This window comes from Macaca mulatta, chromosome X (assembly GCF_049350105.2).
Source record: "Macaca mulatta isolate MMU2019108-1 chromosome X, T2T-MMU8v2.0, whole genome shotgun sequence".
In the NCBI taxonomy this organism is placed as follows: domain Eukaryota; kingdom Metazoa; phylum Chordata; class Mammalia; order Primates; family Cercopithecidae; genus Macaca; species Macaca mulatta.
Window position 1 is genome coordinate 8,556,252 of NC_133426.1, and position 19,352 is coordinate 8,575,603.

At 39.2% G+C, this 19,352-nt stretch overlaps 1 protein-coding gene across 1 annotated transcript; it reads right to left on the reverse strand.

The window, feature by feature from the left end:
* Nucleotides 1-5,400: 5,400 nt before the first annotated feature.
* FAM9B (family with sequence similarity 9 member B) lies at nucleotides 5,401-15,317 on the reverse strand. Its single transcript, XM_015126916.3, has 9 exons — nucleotides 15,051-15,317; nucleotides 14,177-14,293; nucleotides 13,556-13,676; nucleotides 13,345-13,376; nucleotides 11,472-11,571; nucleotides 10,514-10,625; nucleotides 9,038-9,136; nucleotides 6,656-6,756; nucleotides 5,401-6,547 (listed from the first exon to the last, which is right to left on the reverse strand). The coding sequence occupies exons 2-8, from the start codon at nucleotides 14,202-14,204 to the stop codon at nucleotides 6,688-6,690; spliced, it is 561 nt and encodes a 186-aa protein (XP_014982402.1). The 5' UTR covers nucleotides 14,205-14,293; nucleotides 15,051-15,317; the 3' UTR covers nucleotides 5,401-6,547; nucleotides 6,656-6,687.
* Nucleotides 15,318-19,352: the final 4,035 nt, after the last annotated feature.

A 19,352-nucleotide genomic window follows, 5' to 3' on the forward strand; every position in this document is an offset into this window, starting at 1 on the left:
CGAAAAAGATACTTGCACACGCATGTTTATAGCAGCACAATTCACAATTGCAAAATCATGGAACCAACCCTAAAGCCCATCAATCAACGAGTGGATAAAGAAACTGTGGTATATATATACACAGTGGAAAACTACTCAGCCATAAAAAGGAAGGAATTAATGGCATTTGCAGTGACCTCGATGAGACTGCAGGCTATTATTCTAAGTGAAGTAACTCAGGAATTGAAAACCAAACATCATGTGTTCTCACTCGTAAGTGGGAGCTAAGTTATGAGGATACAAAGGCAAAAGAATGACACAATGGACTTTGGGGACTTAGGGGGGAAAGGGTGAAAAGAGGGTGAGGGATAAAAGACTACAAATAGGGTTCAGTGTATACTGCTCGAGTGATGAGTGCACCAAAATTTCACAAATCACCACTAAAGAACTTTCCTGTGTTACCAAATACCATGTGACCAAACGCCACCTGCTCCCCAATAACCTATGTAAAGAAAAACAATTAAATACATTTAAAAAATAAGAAAGCATTACCAAGTCAAATTCAGAAACAGAGATATGAACATAGTTAAAAATGACCCCAAAATAGCAACTTTCAAATTTTGAACACAAATAAGGATGGAGGTATTTCGTTTGTTTAAGTGCCTATAGAAATTGTATTATAACAAACAGGCTTTTGTAGTCATTTGTAGAAAAAAAAAGTGCAACATAAAGTGAATACAGTAATAAAAAAAGTTATATATCTGTTATAAATAAACATATGCATTTTTCATATATGTCTATAGGGCAATGTCCATCATTCTGGAGAAGTTGCATGGAGCTGTTTAGTACATTTTAACTAATGTTCCTTCAAAAAAAAAAAAAAAGAATTTCTCCTAAGTTCAGACACCACTTCATTGGTTAATTCATTTGTTAATCCATCCACTCACTCAATATCTCAGCAAATATTTACAGTGGCCTTTTTTTTTTTTTTGTAAAGGACTATGCTGGGCCAACACGGTGGCTCATTCCTTGTAGTCCCAGCAATTTGGGAGGCCGAAGTGGGAGAATCACTGGAGCCAGGACTTGGAAACCAGCCTAGGCAACATGGTGAGATGCTGTCTCTACTAAAAATAATAGCTAAATTCCAAAAACATGTTTTAAAAAAGGACTATGCTAGTGCTATAAGGTATCCAAAATTTATTTGATGAAAATCCCAGGCTCTGTAAATTTATAGAAGAGGGGAAAATAATTTTCTTTTATCAGTAAATTATATGATTGTACTTAAAATGTTTTTCATTGGCTTTGATTTTAAGAAATGCAAGGAAAATAAAATGGTTTACAATAATCATATATTGTATATATTCATATGCAAATATTTACAATATGTATTAAAATGTATATGTGATATATTATTCCATCTTGTTTGTGGATTTAGAAAAAAAAAAAAAAAAAGATTTATACATTAAGAAAACTTCCCTGTGTGAAAAAAATTTCTGGAAACTGTAAGTGTGAGCTATCTACATTAGTGTTTCCGTGTTTGGCAAAACAGTATTACAGCCCAAACGGGAATGGCTGAGGACAGATAACTTGGCCAAATCACCTTGGCTAGAAAAGTGAGGAGATTGCATCAAACTCACTCCAAAAGCCAATCAAAGAATAACTTGAAACTGCTTTCAGTCACTTAGATTTTGCTTCCTGGTCCTTAGTGGTAGCTGATGAGGTTTAGAAATAAGCACATGTATCTGTCTATAGTGAAGGGAAGAAAATAAATCTACTATGGCACCAGTTCAAAACACTGCATGAGCAGTCGAGAGAAACAATTTACCAGAACATGCTTAATGGGTAATCAGAAATGACATGTATGAAAACATGGGGCTGCAACTTGAAAATATTGGAAAATGAGTCATCTAAATTTGCAGAACCTATCAGATCTTGGACTGATACACTTTGTAAGTTGCAATTGCTGGATACTATGTATCTATGTGATCAGGGGTATCTGTAATGATGAATGGTTCATGTTCACACAGCTTCAAATGCCTGGTTTCTGAAATGATCAATCATTTATTAGCTGTAAGGTAAGGGCAATGACGTATATGATCTTCTCCTGTGCTTAGAGATGTTAAAATTCATTTATGGTACTACAAAAATTAGAATAAGCAATAAAATTTCTAAACTATGTAATAAAATCCAAGGTAGGATTTTGTGGATTATGTGTTAGTAATGATATTTTAAGAGAATATTAACATTTTGTTAAGCAAATATATTAATATATTAATTATGCAATAATTTTAATTTTAATTATGATTAATTTTATCATAAGATTTTCTTTTCTATTTACACATAAGACTCTTACAAATTCAAATAACAAAAAATGATGTTTTTAAACTGTACTCAGGAATAGATAGACATATGTTTTAAATAAAGAGAGTCTATTTCAACATGGCAAAACCCCTTCTCTACTAAAGATACAGACATTAGCTGGTCATGGTGACGTGTGCCTGTGGTCCTAGCTACTCATGAGGCAGAGATGGGAGGATCACTTGAGGCCGGGGGCAGAGGTTGCAGTGAGCTATGATTGTGCCACTGCCCTCCAGCCTGGGTGACAGAGCAAGACCCTGTCTCATAATAAAAATTAAAATTAAAATTAAATGAAATAATCAAATAAAAAACAAAGCGCATAGGTCAGCTGGATGCAGTGGCTCATGCCTGTAATACCAGCATTTTGGGAGGCTGAGGCAGAAGGATCACTTGAGACCAGGAGTTCAAGAACAGCCTGGGCAATGCAGCGAGACCATGTCTTTACAAAACACACAAAAATATTAGCCAGCATGGTGGCACACGCCCATATTCCCAGGTACTCAGGAGGCCTGAAGTGAGAGGATCCCTTGAACCATTGTATATAATTTGCAGCCAGGTGGAAGAGAGTACAGAATTCAAAGCCTCCATTAACTCAGCGAACCCGTTTCCCAGCCCACGGATACACACACAAAGACTTACAGTCACGCCATTTGCTTATGGGAGCCGGCGTTTCTCCTTGCGGGTAGCAAGGGATGAGCTTTTTATTGTCACTGTGGCTTTTCAGTTTATGCAAGTCAACACCTTTGAACAATGGCTGAGACCAGGATGGAATCCATCCTACCTCCCTCTTTATAATGGTACCATTTTAAAAATTATTTTGTAGAGATGGGATCTTGCTATGTTGGCCAGAGTGGTCTCAAACTCCTGGCCTCAAGTGATTCTCCCACCTCTGCCTCCCAAAGCGCTGGATTGCAGGCATGAGCTACTGTGCCCACCTAAAACAATGCTATTTTAAAGGTGAGGTGCATTTAAAGAAAGGGTGTATTTGGTAGGCAAAATAAGTACCCTCCAAAGATGTCCAGGAACTCATCCCTGGAACCTGTGAACGTGTGAGACGACAAGGCAAGAGAGGAAATGAACTGGAAGGTGCTAATGACAGGTACCAATCAGTTGACCTGCAACATGGATATTATCCTGGGTTATCTCTAGGGGAGTCCAGTGGAATCCCAAGGGTCTTTCTAAGTGTGAGAAAGGCAGGAGGAAGGAACCAGACAGCCACATGAGAAGGATCTGACCCCAAAAATCCTGGCTTTTAAGACGAAGAAAGAGGCCATGAGACAAGGAATGGAGGGAGCTTTCAGAATCCAAAAAATGCAAGAAAACAGGTCCTCCCTTACAACCCTCAGAAGGGACACTGCCCCACTGCCATCTAGATTTTTAACCCAAAGACACTCATTCCAGACTTTACATGAAACTGCAGAACTGCAGGGCAATAAGTGTAAGTTTTTATTTTTAATTATAAACATTTTACTAACTTATTTTAATTGACAAATTTAAATGGTATATACTGTCTACAATAGGTTGCTTTGAAATATGTATATATTGTGAAATAGCTACGTCAAGCTAGTTGACATTTGCATTACTTCACTTAAGTATAATTTTCTTTGTGGTGAGAACTCTTAAATAAATCTACCCTCTTAGCAATCTTTAAAAATCCAGTATTATCATTATCTGTTGACACAGTGTTTTACAATAGAGCTCTTGAACTTACTCCTCCTAACTGAAATCTTGTACCCTTTGGCCAACATATTCCCAACCTTCCACCTCCCCCAGCTCCTGGTAACCATCATTCTATTCTCTGTTTCTGTGAGTTCAGCTGTTTTAGATTCCATATAAAAGTGAGATAATGCAGCCAGGCTCGGTGGCTCACGCCTGTAATCCCAGCAATTTGGGAGGCTGAGGTGGAAATATCACTTGAAGCCAGGAATTTGAGATTGGCCTGGGCAACACAGGGAGACTGCATCTCTAGAAAGAAAAAAGTGTGTGTGTGTGTGTGTGTGTGTATAATTTGTATTATATATTATATAATTATACATTTTGTATATATTTTATACATATATATATAAGTCGGGCGTGGTGCACACACCTGTGGTACCAGCCACTCTGAAGGCTGAGGTGAGAGGATCGCCTGAGCCCAGAAGGTCAAGGTTGCAATGAGCTATGATCGTACCACTCTGGCTGGGCCAGAGCGACACCTGGTCTCCAAAAATAATATGACTTCAAGTACACAGTTACTCATTTGAGGTAGTAAGGGGTGGCATAAATATCAACTGTTCCATCATTAAGTACCTTGTGGCCTCTTTCTTGTCCTTCCACTATAGAGTAACTAGTAGTCAGATAGCCCAGTGTGTACAACAGAACTCGCACATGGACCTCTGCAGTGCTTACTTTGCCTCTGTAACTACTGAAAGAAATCTCAAATAAGGATCTTCTTAGAAACTTGAAGTAGTACTTAATAGTACTTAGTACTACCAACACACGCTTTGGGAAAAGGAAAATCCTTTATGAAAATGCAAACTTTAGGAATCAAATGCTCCCCATAGGGACTCACTTATAGCTGTATAAGTGACTGCAGGCAGAAAAACACAATCGGAATGAAATTGTTTTTTTTTTTTCTTAAACTTGGAAAACCTAGAAAAGATGAGTGGTATATAGGGGCCAATTAACATAAAAAACACAAGGAAAAATGAGAGGAAGTCGCTCCTCTCCTCCCAGTGGAGTGTTGTGTTTTGAAGGATTCATGAATGGAATTTCAGAAACCTGGCAAAAGAATACATTTACTTCGCTTACTCCATATATATTCTGAATTTCATATTTACTAAATACAGTGTTTCCAAATGAACATTTCTTTTCTTACATGTTGTTACATGTAAAATTTTTACATGTAAAAACACGTAAAATTTACATGTAAAAAGGAATCTTACATATAAAAACATGTACGTCTTTTTAACATGTTGTTACATGCAAAACGTTTTTACATGCATGTAAAAATCGTTTTTACATGTTGTTATATGTTGTTGCATGTGAAAACCGCACATTAAAAAAAGGAAAGGTAGGCGAATTCATCATTCAAGTTTTTAGATGTACATATACTTAAACTTCCACATAATCCATGAATATTAAACTGAATAAACAAAGCACTCTACATAATTCACCTTGCCACAGATGTGAAATAATTGTAAGCATACATAAATGTTAATAAAATACTTTCATTCAGTGCTGAGGGGAGGTATCATTGAATGGTGGACCAAAACAAACTAAATGGCATTTTGATATCTGTGGAAATGACAAACCCACAAACCAGTGGCTCAGCACTGACATTAATATATCTTGCTCAGTTGCCTTAATCATTTACAGTAGTATAATTTTTTTTCAAGAACACAGACAGTAAGGTGCTCTTAATAATTTTGATACGGCCATAGAGTATATCTACTTTTTGAAGTCCTGCTTTCATTGGAATTGCCTCTTTATCCTAATGAGTAAATACAAAAGAATGCACAGTTAAGACAGCTTTTGTCTTCTTCTTGGTTTCTGAGACAGAGTCTTGCTCTGTCGCCCAGGTTGAAGTACAGTGGCACAATCTTGGCTCACTGCAACCTCCGACTCCCGGGTTCAAGCGATCCTCCTCCCTCAGTCTCCTGAGTAGCTGGAACTACAGGTGCATGCCACCACGCCCAGGTAATTTTTGTATTTTTAGTAGAGATGGGGCTTCACCATGTTGTTCAAGTTGGTCTCAAATTCCTGACCTCAAGTGATCCACCTGCCTCGGCCTCCCAAAGTGCTGGGATTACAGGCATGAGCCACCGCACCTGGCAGGCTTTGTCTTCTTTTATTAGAGAAAAATGTACTTTTCTATGCCCGTGCTTTCTACACTTTTGGAACTGATACAGATCCACAGAGGCAAAGTGAAATCTAAATTATCTTTAATGTTAAAATTTAATTGACCGTGTACATAACTGTGCAATTGCTGCTTTCTCACAGAATTGTCTAGGGTTCATTCAACAGATCATAGAAACGAGGTCTGGCATGTAACAGACAAATGACAGAGGAGCTATACTGATTTATATAACAATTATCAAAACACTGTCATGTAGTTTACTGTAGCTCAAGTTGTGCTTGTATCATATAACATAGGTTCAAGTTCTTTCTTTAGTCATCAGAATAACAGAGGTTGAAGAGACAACTGAGTAAGTGCCAACTCTTCCAAAAGCTGTTTCAAAAAAAAAATTTAAGTAACTGTGATACACATTTCTGCAAATAAAATATTCCAGTGCTTACATCAATCCTGAGTTTTTAATATTAAATATGCACTACTTACAGTCTCCGACACAATTTTATTTAAAAACATGTCTAGTTGTCAAGTTCACTGTCTTCATCAGAAAAAACTCTGTCACAAAGGTCTTCAAAGTCCTCAAGAGTCTAAAAGAAAAAGTCTAGTTCACTGACAAACCACCACTTTACATCTCGCATTTTAAACAGAGTTAATTAAATGTCAAAAGGAAACAGCTTTTAATATTCAAAGGATGCTGGCTATTCATTTCAAATAGAACAAACGATAATCAATACATGGAGCTCCAAATACCCACTTAAATTTTTTAATGCCAGATTTCAGTGACAGATTTTTTTAGCAGGTCCAACAGTCATGTACTTTGCTTAAATACAATGGGTTGAAGAATATCTTAAGATCAAGATGGAGCAAAGACAGAAAAAGATGGGCAGACTTATATCATGAAATATTATATTTTTTCAGCAGGTAGTGACCCATATATTATCAGCAAGAGTCTACATAACATGGTTTCCACTGAAGGGATAAAATGGTCGGTGATATGACCTCATCAAGTTAGAGAAAATGTAACTATGTTTGAAATATATACTCTTTACTCAACAAATAGTTCAACAGTTCCTACTCCCTAAAATGTTGTATGTTAATGTTGAGGAAGACATAAAAAATGAATACACAATCTTCCATATTCCTGTGACATGAGCAAATGCACAAATTTTAAAAAAAGGAATACAAAACTCGTGTAACTGCTATGGAAGGGCAACTCACTCAGACATGTAGCCAAAAATGGAGACTGATGTTGATTTAGTTGGCAAAAGGTTTCAATCAGTCAAAAAAAAAGATTTTAAAAGCATTGTGAGGGAAGAGCATGAGCAAAGCATGGGAGTAACAGTGAGTTCCTTCAGGGAAGGCGGTCAGCCTGGAGAAGTGGGAGGAAAGACAGACAGCGGCAAAACAAGCCTAAGAGGGGGTCATGTAAAGGGGAGTCTCTGAACATCTAAGAACTGAGACGGGGCACCACTGACAGGCTGGGAAGAGCGAAGGGTTAGGAAGCATTTTAGGAAGGGGAGGGTTGTAGGAAAGTAATATTGCCGATCAGTGAAGGATGGCTCATAAGAGAAGAGAGAACTCAGAAAAGAGTTTAATAGTACAAGCAAGGAAGAATGAGGTCTTGAACTAGGGCAGCCGCAGTGGGAATTTAAAGAAAGAAATTAAAGGACCATTGCAGAGGTAAAACTTGTCTCATGATAACTGCATGGGAAGGATAATGGACTCAAAAGAGTCCAAGACGATAGCAAAGTTCCTACCGTAAGTGGTAACATGGAACATTAATACTGACAGGAAAACTTCTAGTTTCATGTTCCTACCAATTAATAAATGGTATCTGGGGAGCATTATAGCAACATGTTCTCTACTTGTAACTTCTATTTAAATAACTGTGTATAGATCATCCTCAAGTTGCTTGAAAATTTTATTTTCAAACTGTTTTCTCAGTTTATTTAACACATCTCAGTTAGTGTAGAGGAGTGACATATGAACATGTCTTTTCACAAGATTATTAAAAAGAATACCTGGCCTCCCAAAAAAGAATTCCATTGCTTCCTAAATTATCTACATCTACATGAAGAAGAGGTTATTGTCTGATGATAATTTGCTAACGTGCTATACGACAGCAGATAATTCACAATTCACAACGTGTTAATAATCTGCTGGCTTTCCCATTTTGTTATACATCTGAACCATCTCTTATGATTACAAATTGTCATGTAAAACAATTACTAATAATTTTGTGAGTGAATATGCCATTAAAACGCTCCTGTATTACAGCAGGAAATAAAAGAGACACTCAGTAGTTACACTTGCCTACTTCCTATTTAACTAAAACTCTTGAAACAACACAAGTAAAAAAGATATCCAGAAAGGATTTAAGGACTTCCTGCCTTCCACCATAGATCTGTCATTGATGTTCTGAAAACTGAAAATAGTATCTTCATTAAAACCCATTTATGCCTAGTGTTCCATATAGGAACGCTAACCTTGTGGGAATCATGTATATCCTACTGCTCAAGGTCATTGCCAAGGTCTGATTTTTCATACACAAAAACAATTTGCAACCTCTGGCATAAATAAGTTAATGTGTTAATAAAGTGTCAATTTTATACATAAGATGTATATTTCTAGGTAAAATTTCCACTTTACCTTTTCCTGTTCTAAATAACTCCTACAAACTATTCATGAATCCTAAAAATACATTTACCAATACTATTATATCTGGAACAATACATTCAAAGTGAAAATGGTAAGTAATTTAAAATGTATAACCAAAATGTCTTTCCATACATTCAGAAACAAGCAGACTTTCTTCCATTATGCACGTGGTGTATTTTATAATGTATTATGTTACCAAATAGAACAGACCTTTAAGAATTGGTCACGTAGCAGCTTCATCTCTTTCAGCCTCTCTCTCCTAACACTTCTATATTGCTGCCACCTCTTCTGTTGTTCTTGAAATATTTTCTAGAATCCCACAACAAAATAGTGATAAAAATTGGGTAAATTTTAATACTTACAAAACACAATTCTCCATTAGCTTTAAAGGAATACTCTTTAAATCAATACTTCTGAACACTTTCTTTTAGACAACATTTAGGACCAATTTTAAACAATCGTGTTCGCCAATCACATGCTAAAAATGATGTATTAACCTTTTTCATCAGTCATTAAGTAAATAATTTTCTTACTTTCACATATTCAACACGTATGTCCTAATTTCTTGATTTCCAATGAAGAATATTTGATGAACCTTCCTACAATTTGTTGACCACAGATAGGTAAGATCTATACAGAAATTAACTAAGACACATTCTTTCTAGGATTTTAAGCATGTATTAAATCTTGGTCATTTCAATAGGCACATAGATGAACCACCCAATAATGATGGCCTTTCTGCACCTTGACTTAATCTCCAACAACAGTGTTCTCCTCTCCTCTACGTGGCACTCACTCGCACAGTCATCCCCTAGATTTTGTCATTCCCAATGACTGCAACACCTATGTAATATTAATAATAGCAATGATAAGGAGCAACCATGGGTCAGATCACATCCTGAAAAACTTAAATAAACCCGTTACATAGAAACCTTTTGATCCTCCAACAACTCTGATGTAGGTACTCTTACCATGTCTCCTTTCGTAGATAATTTGCCCGTGGTTTCTGAGCTAGCAATGGTCAAGCTGAGATAAATAATTTTTCCACGGTTTCCGAGCTAGCACAGAGATAAATAATTTTTCCGTGGTTTCTGAGCTAGCAACGGTCAAGCTGGAGTTGGATCCCAAGCAGTGTGGCTGCATAGTCCCAGCCCTTGAACCACTGTAGTCAGCTGTTTCTCCATCTTCCCAACATACAGCCACTACCTCCCTGCCATTGTAGGTCACTCACTTCAGTACTATAGCTCAGGAGTCTGTCGAGACCTGACACCCACTGAATGGAGCACTGTTTACTGCCCATTGCCCACCCCATGTGCTCGGGTAACTCAGTCCCAGCTGAAATTCCACAGCCAGTCATCTATCCTCATCCCTGCATCTATTCCCTGCCCAACTCTCCCTCTGTCAATCTGCTCGGCTAGACCCCAACCCAGGAAATTCCAACCCTACAGCTGCTCTTACACAAATACTCCAACTGGGCTCACTTCAATTTCTTCATCGTTACGATGCTGACTTCAGTTGGACCCCTAATGCTGCATGGCAATTATATTCCCCTGGTATATGAGTCCACTAACGGGCCCCCTCTCTGGGCTCATGCACTCTTCCTTCTTTGCTGAATTTCTGCATGAACAATTACTCCCTGAGACATTGATACAACACGTTAAACATAAAGCTAAGCCTGATACCAACAATTAGTTCTTCTTCTTCTCCCTCTTCTTCTTCTTCTTCTTTCTGCTCATCTGTGATGTATTCTTCAAGGACATTCAGCAACTTCAGAGAATGTATATAATCACGTTTCTGCCTGTAACACATAATAAGTAACACGGTCAAACTTCATAGAGAGATGAAAAATTAATCCTATTCAAACCTAAACTGACTTGACATAATTTATCCTATAAAGTAGCAAGGGAGTAATAGTAGCTGAAATCTTCTTTTTGGAAAAAGGTGAAATGAGTTGCTCTCATTCTGAAAGGATTCCTTCCTTCCTGACTACTAGAGCAGCTATCTTATATTCTTTACCTGCTGAAGACAAAGGAGGGTTTACTGCACTATAAGTTTCCCAGAAACATTCATTTTCTCTAAGAGCAGTTTACTTTTCATTTCCTTTTACTGAATAACATATGGGTTCTCATAAGTAGGTTCAAGAATATCATAGCCATTCATCCCGTAAGATTTCCCAGAAGAAATGCTTCACTTAACTATTTCTCCACTTTGGCACACCAATGGTTTTGTAAAAGAAATAGTGAAAACAATTTAACTAAAATAGATAACTTATTTACAACATAAGGTTATCCCTTTCTACATAATTCAGTATTGTTAAGGATCTACAGACTAAACATTGAGAACATTTATCTTATATGCAGCTACCATATTTCTAGAAATGGATAAACATTAATTTTACAGGAAGACTATTTTTATCTGGAAGGCAAAAAGAGGTCATCTTCATTGACTTCTAGGTAATATCTCTTGATTCTGTTAAACTGAGGTTATAAAACTAAAGAAACTTACCTGCTTAGAGAACAATCAAGTAAAATATGTTGTTCACTAGAGACGCCAATATGTACAGGGTAGTTTTTGAAATTATTTGCACCAACGAATACAAAGAAATGATATAAATATCATTACGCGAGAAAGCCAACAGTCATACCTTTTAAGTTGTTTTTTTCTCAAAGCATTTTTACTTTTGTTCTTTGTTTTGCTGCAAGCTTTATCCATTTTCATCCTTTTTCTTTTTGCAGTAAGATCCTCTTTAATGTCAGTTAGTAAATGAAAATGGATTAAAAGTTAATGTTGAAAAGTAGTTTATTTGCATATACTGACATCAATATGGGACATTATGGTTCAGCAATACAAGAAGGATATTTAAAATATAAAATTCAAAAATCATTTCAAAAAGCAAGATTTACTCACTTATTTTCTGTAAAACATTTCAGGTATTAATATTCGTATTTCAATTCCAATTTGTATAACTGAAAATCACTTAATTGACGGATGATGAAAAAAAGCAAATAATTAAAAGTTTCTATTTTTTAAATGTGCAGAAAGGGTTATAAGCACAGACTTTAATTTCTACATTTACAAAATGTCCTACAATTCAAAGGAGATGTTTCCATGAAATACTGCACAACTCATTATGTAAAGCACACAAAAAAGTATCATATAGTAAAACCATCCAAAGGGTAGAAATAAGTTAATACACAGTAAGAAAAGCATTTTTAAGCAATCTAGTGATTGATGCTATTAACTGTATTTTAATAAAAGAAGCCATGGCCATGAGTATGAAAATTTAGGTTTAGGTAAAGAAATACACTCAAAAACACTTTTAAAATATTTTCTTGCAGCTTTTTATATGACATTTGTGCCCATAGTGCTGTGTTTCAGAAAACTGTAATACTGCAAGGAATGCTTTCCTAAACATGATTTCACATCAGAGACCTACCATCAATTGCTAAAAACAGTTTTCAGCAATCATAAAAGATTTGTACCATAATGCAAATATTTTTTACATACAGTCTCCATCTATAACGCCCAATGTATTAGGCAGCTCACAAAACCAGCACTTTTTGTCACCAAGCAGAGCAAAGCTTTCCAAATATACTGCTTGTATGAATCATCGCTATCGAAAAGCTGAAAACTGAATTGAGCTTTTCAAAAGTAAGAGTATTGTCTCCATCATCTTTACAGAAATTTTCTCAAACTTTTTTGAAAATATGGTCCCTATAACAGTGCAACTAATATTTCACACAGCAATATAAAGTTTATGAGTTTTTGGATCCAATTACATGTTTCTCACTAGATAGAAAAGTTGTCCTTTTGTACTACACAGTTTATTACTGGAATAATAATGGAAAATGATTTTAGAGAATTCAATTTTCTCTTGTACTTCAAATAAAACAAAATCAGAAAGCTGTGACAATAGAATAGCTAAATTAAGAACATGAAAAACTCATATTAAAAACTCTGAGTACATATGGACAGGAAGAAGGGACCAACAGACAACTGGGCCTACTTGAGAGTGGAGGGTAGGAGGAGGGTGAGGATCAAAAACCACCCATCAGGTACTATGCTTATAACCTGGGTGACAAAATAATCTGTATACCAAAACCCTGTGACATGCAATTTATCTATATAACACACCTGCACATGTACCCCCAAACTTAAAGTGAAAGCTTAAAAAAAACCTGATATATGACTTAATCTGCGTACACTAAAAGGAACGAATAGAGCTGTTTCTCCTCCAATGTCCTCTAATATTCTCCAAACAATTAAATTTCCACGTGTATGAAAGAAAAGCCATCCATCTCGCTTCACCATTATTAGAAGCATTCTCACATTCCACATCAACAATCAAAGAGGTAAGAAAAATTTATCAAACAGATTACATTAAATACGTATGTTAAATGCTACATATGATAAGCCATTTAAGACAGTCTTGTCATCCACTGATTCATATAACTTACTGCAACAGTTGCATGATTGAAAACAATTTTCATAAACGACAGATAACTCCTAAAATATACCTGCAGTATCTTCTGGCTTCTTGGTATTAGCCCTGTAAAAAAAGTTACATCAAAATTTTAGCATAATACTACACAAAATGCCATGTTTGTTGGGAAAAGAAATGTCTTATGTGAAATGTTCTGCACAGAATAGAACAGTGATGACATGGTCCAAAGGTGACTTTTCCTAAAAGACCCTATCCCACAGGCAAAAGTGACTTAAACACTTTACCCCGTGTGCTCGTCTTTTTCAGCAAAAGGTTCTCTTTCCCCATGCTCATCAGTTACATCTTCCTCCCTTGTTTCTGTAAAAGGGTTTCTTTCCTCACATTCGTCACTGACTGGATCCTTTCCTGCATTAAAATTTAAAAGACAAACCTTTTTTAGAGGAAGACACTGTTGTGGACTTTTTTTGTGGAGAAATGTACTTGTTGTAGACTTTTTTTTTTTTTTTTTTTTTGGCTATCTGCCAATTAAGGCTTTAAAGCAGAGCTGTACATGGAATCACCGGCTTCTGACCATTTTATCAAGGCACTTTTGGAAGCCCTTCGGGTTCAAGTCCCAGTAAACAACATACTACACGTCAGACCCCTTGGATGTCATGACTGCACTCATGGAGAAGAGCTGCTCTGGGAGCATCTGTAACCCCGCTATGAGGGGAGCCTTTCACGGGAAGCCTAAGGCCCTTGAGCCTGCTTTGAAAACCTGGGGCATCTTAGCACGTGCACGATGGACTCCAAAGCCACGAAGGGGCCCGGGTCCTTGGGCTACCCCTGTGCCCCCAGCGCAGAAAGCAGACAGACCGTCCTCTTGGGCGTGCACTTTCTTCCGGGTCACCTTGGGCTGTATTTACCTGCACGCTCCTTCCCCTGGGCCGCCATAAATTGAGCCTCCAACTGGGCCTTGGCAGCCCTCCTGCCCACAGGATCCGTGGCTGGCTGTCCTGGGAAGCTACAGGTGATCCCTGAACCTGATGAGGGCAAAGGCACACTAAGGAAGCAAAGGAACCCTGGCATCGGAAAGGAAAGCCATTGGGATCACAGGTTCAAGAAGGGTGGGGCTGGCACGCCCTGGGTCTCCTGTGGGAGCAGGAGGGGACCGAAAAGATGCCAGTGTCCCCTCCTGTCCTGGCCCGTCCAGCCCGTCCAGCCCGTCCCCGGGGCTGGCTGCAGAGCTCACAGCTGCCCCTCACACCTGAACTCCACGGCGTCTGCGGGATCCTCGCCGCACCTTTGGGACAGAACTCAGCCCTACCTCTGGGTCCCCCAGCGACCCCGTGTGGCTGGGAGGGCCACCGGGTGACACAGGATCTCCCCAGCCACCTCCAGAGGAATGTCAGGGGCTGCACTGTCACTCACCCGCCTGGATGCACAGGGGACCCCTGATGACCCCAAGTGTCCTGTCCTGACGGGAGGCCGGGCAGGAGGGCCCCACTCAGACTGTCCCCAACAACACCCTCGCCCCACCCCCACTTCCCCCCACCTTCCGCACCTCCCCCCAACACATGCACAAGCCCTCCTGGGCCCTAGGGATCACCCAGGCGGCTCCAGCTCCCTCCCTGCCCTGGCCCACCCCAGCCCACCCTCAGGGCCTCGCCCTGACCCAGGCCCCAGGCGACCACGCCAGGGGCATTTCCTCACAGGTCAGCGGGCGGCCCAGCGCTTCACACCCTGGTTCCCAGAGGGCCTCGTGCCTGCGTTTCCGCCTCCCCACCGCGAGCGCTTCACCTGAGGGACCCCTGATGTGGCGCCCTCAAAGAACCTGCAGACAACAGCACCACTAGGATCTCTTAGAAAACGGGTCCTCTCAGGAGGCTGAGGCAGGATGATTGCTTGACCCCGGGAGGCGGAAGTTGCAGTGAGCCCAGATCGCGCGGCTGCACTGCAGCCTGGGCGGCAAGAGCCAGACTGTCTCAAAAAACAAAAAACAAAAAACAAAAAACAAAAAAGAAAACAAGTACTCAGTTCTCGTGAGAGCTGCCGACAGCACTTCCTACGCTCCTCGCAGATTGGTCGACTCAGTGCACATGCGTGTGACAGGCCGTGTGGGGCCACGCCCCCTGCTGGCACGCCCTCCCCCTTCCCCTAAGTGACAGCAAGTGGTTGCTGTGGACTGAGGTGGGGTTGGCCCTTTGGGGCCTCTGTTCCCACATTCTTTCAGCTTCTGCTCCTGGGGAGGGACACAGGACTTGGTATGGAGGCCAAGTGGACAGGGCCTAGAACCTCGCCCTGGGGCTCTTTCCAGCCACCCCTGCCCCTTTGGCTAGAATGGCCATCATCCTATGGGTTGGGCCCAGGCTCCCTCCCATGCCCTGTGTGCTTCCAACATGCCCAGCTGCATCCTTTTCAATCAATGGATTGTGCTTTTATCGTTTTTGTTTGTTTTTGAGACTGTGTCTCACTCTATCGCCTAGGCTGGAGTGCAGCAGGGTGATCTCAGCTCACTGCAACCTCGGCTTCCCGGGTTCAAGTGATTCTCCTGCCTCAGCCTCCCAAGGAGCTGGAATTACAGGAGCCCAACACCAAGCCCTGCTAATTTTTTTTTTTTTTTTTTTTAGTAGAGACGAGGTTTCACCATGTTGTCCAGGCTGGTGTCGGACTCCTGACCTCAGTTGATCTGCACGCCTTGGCCTCCCAAAGTGCTAGGATTACAGGCATGAGCCACCGTGCCCTGCCCATAACCATTTTTGTTTCCTCACTACTTTTCTTTCTCATCCTCATGCCCCAGACTTGCCCACAAACCCTCATGCTCCAGACTTATGCAGACATATGCCACAACCTTCACCCACAAATTAATGCCTTAATACTTATCGTTAACTCAGCTTTTTCCCACCTCCAGTCGCCTATAATAGGGGGAGAGTTGTTTTGGAGTTAGGAGTAAATAAATATTGCCTAAAGTTTGTAAATCAAGATATAGAGTTTCATTATATTATTGAAATTATATCCCAGCACTTTGGGAGGCTGAGACGGGCAGATCACAAGGTCAGGAGATCGAGACCATCCTGACTAACACGGTGAAACCCTGGCGACAGAGCGAGACTCCACCTCAAAAAAAAAGAAAAGAAAAGAAATTATAAAGGCAGTCATCAGGAAAACTAATCCACAGCCTTAAATGTCTATATAACCAAAAAGAGCACACACAAAGAACACAAATCCTGTAGTAAAAATTGAAAAATAAAGAAAATACTCCAGAGACCATAACATAAAGGAACAAAATTAAGGCCAAGTGAATCTGTTGAGCAAGAAATATGAATGAGATAAACTCAGAATCTAAAGGAAATGACTTCCAACTTGGATCAAAATAAAAATCTAAGTATATGCTGTATGTAAGAATGGAGCTAAAACAAAATGATACAAAAAATACATGTCAGACAAATATGAAGAAAAGGAAAATATGGATCTGGGAATTGATAGCTCGCAAATGTAAAATAATGCAAAAAATAAATGAATAAACTAAAGGCAGAGTATACAGAACAAGAGAAGGGCATGATCTACTCTGACAATCTGACAGAAATCATTTTGTGCTTAACACAGCATCAACATGCCTAAACCCAAAACCGTAGAAAATAAAAGTAAAACAACCAATGAAAATGAAGAGTGATATGGGAGTTTGAACTCTGTCTGTCCAGGAGAGACCAAATACAAATGTATTGTCTTGGACACAGGCATAGTATCTTAAATTGCTCTCTTGGAAGTAGAGTGAGCATTTTCTTTCACTTTCAACCAACGAACCCTTATCACATCCTATAGTAATTCCTTGGCTGTTACTATCTTCTATTCTACCTACAGTTTCCCAAAAGATTAAAAAATTAGACTTACATTAGCAAATAGGAGAAAAGTTTTCTTGTTGTTGTCGTGTGTGTACACGCCTGCATGTAAATATGTTTGTGTGTGTGATGTTTGTCGTTTGTTTTTTGGAAATGGAGTTTTGCTCTTGTTGCCCAGACTGGAGTGCAGTGGCGCCATCTTGGCTCACTGCAGCCTCCCTTTCCCGAGTTCAAACGATTCTCCTGCCTCAGCCTCCACAGTAGCTGGGATTACACGTGCCCGCCACCAAGCCTGGCTAATTTTGTATTTTTAGTAGAGATGGGGTTTCACCATGTTGGCCAAGTTGGTCTCGAACTCCTGACCTCAAGTCTGCCTCAGCCTGCCAAAGTGCTGGGATTACAGGCGTGAGCCACTGCGCCTGGCCTGGTTTTTTGTTTGTTTGTTTGTTTGTTTGTTTAATATGAAAGCCAGCACTAAGTGATCTTCAAAGTATCTTCATAACTTAAAATAAATGTTCACATGATCTCTTTTTCACATTCAGTGTGAGTAAAGCATGGAAGGTAATGTTCCATTCTGGTGCATTAAAGCATAATGGTATTGTATTTGAGAAGAGAGAAAGGGAACTGTGGTCTGGAAACTGTTGCCCAGAGCATTGCAAAAAGCCAGCTTAGAGCTGTTTCAGGCTGTTTTAAGTTCCAGATCATTTTGAATTCCTGCCCTAGAAGCTATGCACACTCAGAGAATGAGTTCAGTCTTGGCCCATGATATTGTACTGAATACCTCAGCTACTTTTCTACAGATTAAATAACATAAACTCCTTTTACTTTTCTTCACAGTTCTTAAAATGAAACTTTAACAATGTCTCCTTGAAGTCTTTGAGAGTGCTTCAAAATTCTATCTTTCTTTTGTATTGTCTTTTCTTGTTGTTAGTTTGTTTGGTTTTGGTATAAAGGGAGCCTAAACCTGGTTGCAGTTAGTAGGAATCTGAGAAGGCTAAGTTCAAAATCTCAGAAAGATTTTCTTTATATTTTCTATGTTTTACATTCCTTTAACAAATTCTGATATGAACACTTTCCCAGTAAGAATATTTGTATCATGCTTTAACATTTCGTTTATTTTTGTGTGCAAACTAGCATTTTTTAAATTAAAACAATCTAAATGTATTAAGGAATTAGATTATAGGGAAATTAAATTAAAACATAATTTAAAAGAAATTATTATATCCAGATACAGAAAATCAGAGGCATAAAGATGTTGTGACTGGGTCCATGAGGAAAGGGGTCAGGGAAAATGATGTACCAGACTAATGAGTGGCTTGGACACTGTATTAGTCCATTCTCAAATTGCTATGAAGAACCCAAGACTGGGTAATTTATGAAGAAAAGAGGTTTAACTGACTCACGGTTCCACAAGTTGTATAGCAAGCATGGCTGGGGAGGCCCCAGGAAACTTACAATTATCGTGGAAGGTGAAGGGGAAGTAGGCAACATCTTCATATGGCGGAGCAGGAGTAAGAGAGTGAAGGGGAAGGTGCTACATGCTTTTAAACAACCAGACCTCACTCACTATCACGAAAACAGCAAGGGGGAAGTCTGACCCCATGATCCAATCACCTCCCACCAGGCCCCTCCTCCAACATAAGGATTACAATTTGACATGAGGCTTAGGTGGGGAAACAGAGCCAAACCACGTCAGGCACAAAGTCGAGCTCTTCACAAAGCACAAATGTTCCAAATCCGAACAAAGGTAGATTAGCATTTTCCAAATGCCAACCTCCAAAGACCTCCAGATTAGGACTTCAAACACGTTTCAAGTTTGTCACATGGCTCTCCTTTTATTTGACTGCTCTCCAGGAAAACCAAATTTTACCCCACATGCCTCTGATAATAATTATTAACGTTCCTTCCTAGGCAGACAAATCCTATCAGAATTTTAAACCTACCCTAAATGTTTCTTCTTTAATGCAGCCGTTCACCCAGCGCTTTTAAATAAGTGAGACACTCTTTCTCTTTGCAACCCATTTAGAGCTTTTATCTGTCATGGGAAATTTGCCTTATATTGCAGTTATCTGGGAAGTCATATTCCCCATTAAACTACATCTGAAGGTCAAGAACAGTTTCGCAGGTATCTGTATAAATATGGAGTACTCAATGTACACTGACCATATTGAATCCAACAAAATTGAAATTAATGGAGCTTCTTGTCTTTAAAACAGAAAAATAATAACGAAAAAGCCACAACTCACAGAGTACTTGAACTTGC

Coding starts and splice junctions, on each gene's coding strand:
- FAM9B (XM_015126916.3), bottom strand. CDS start 14,204: ATGGCGGCCCAGGGGAAGGAGCGTGCAG. Junction 13,677..14,176: donor CCAGGGGAAGGAGCGTGCAG/GTAAATACAGCC, acceptor ATTTTAATGCAG/GAAAGGATCCAGTCAGTGAC. Junction 6,757..9,037: donor TACGTGACCAATTCTTAAAG/GTCTGTTCTATT, acceptor TTTTTCTTTTAG/ACTCTTGAGGACTTTGAAGA.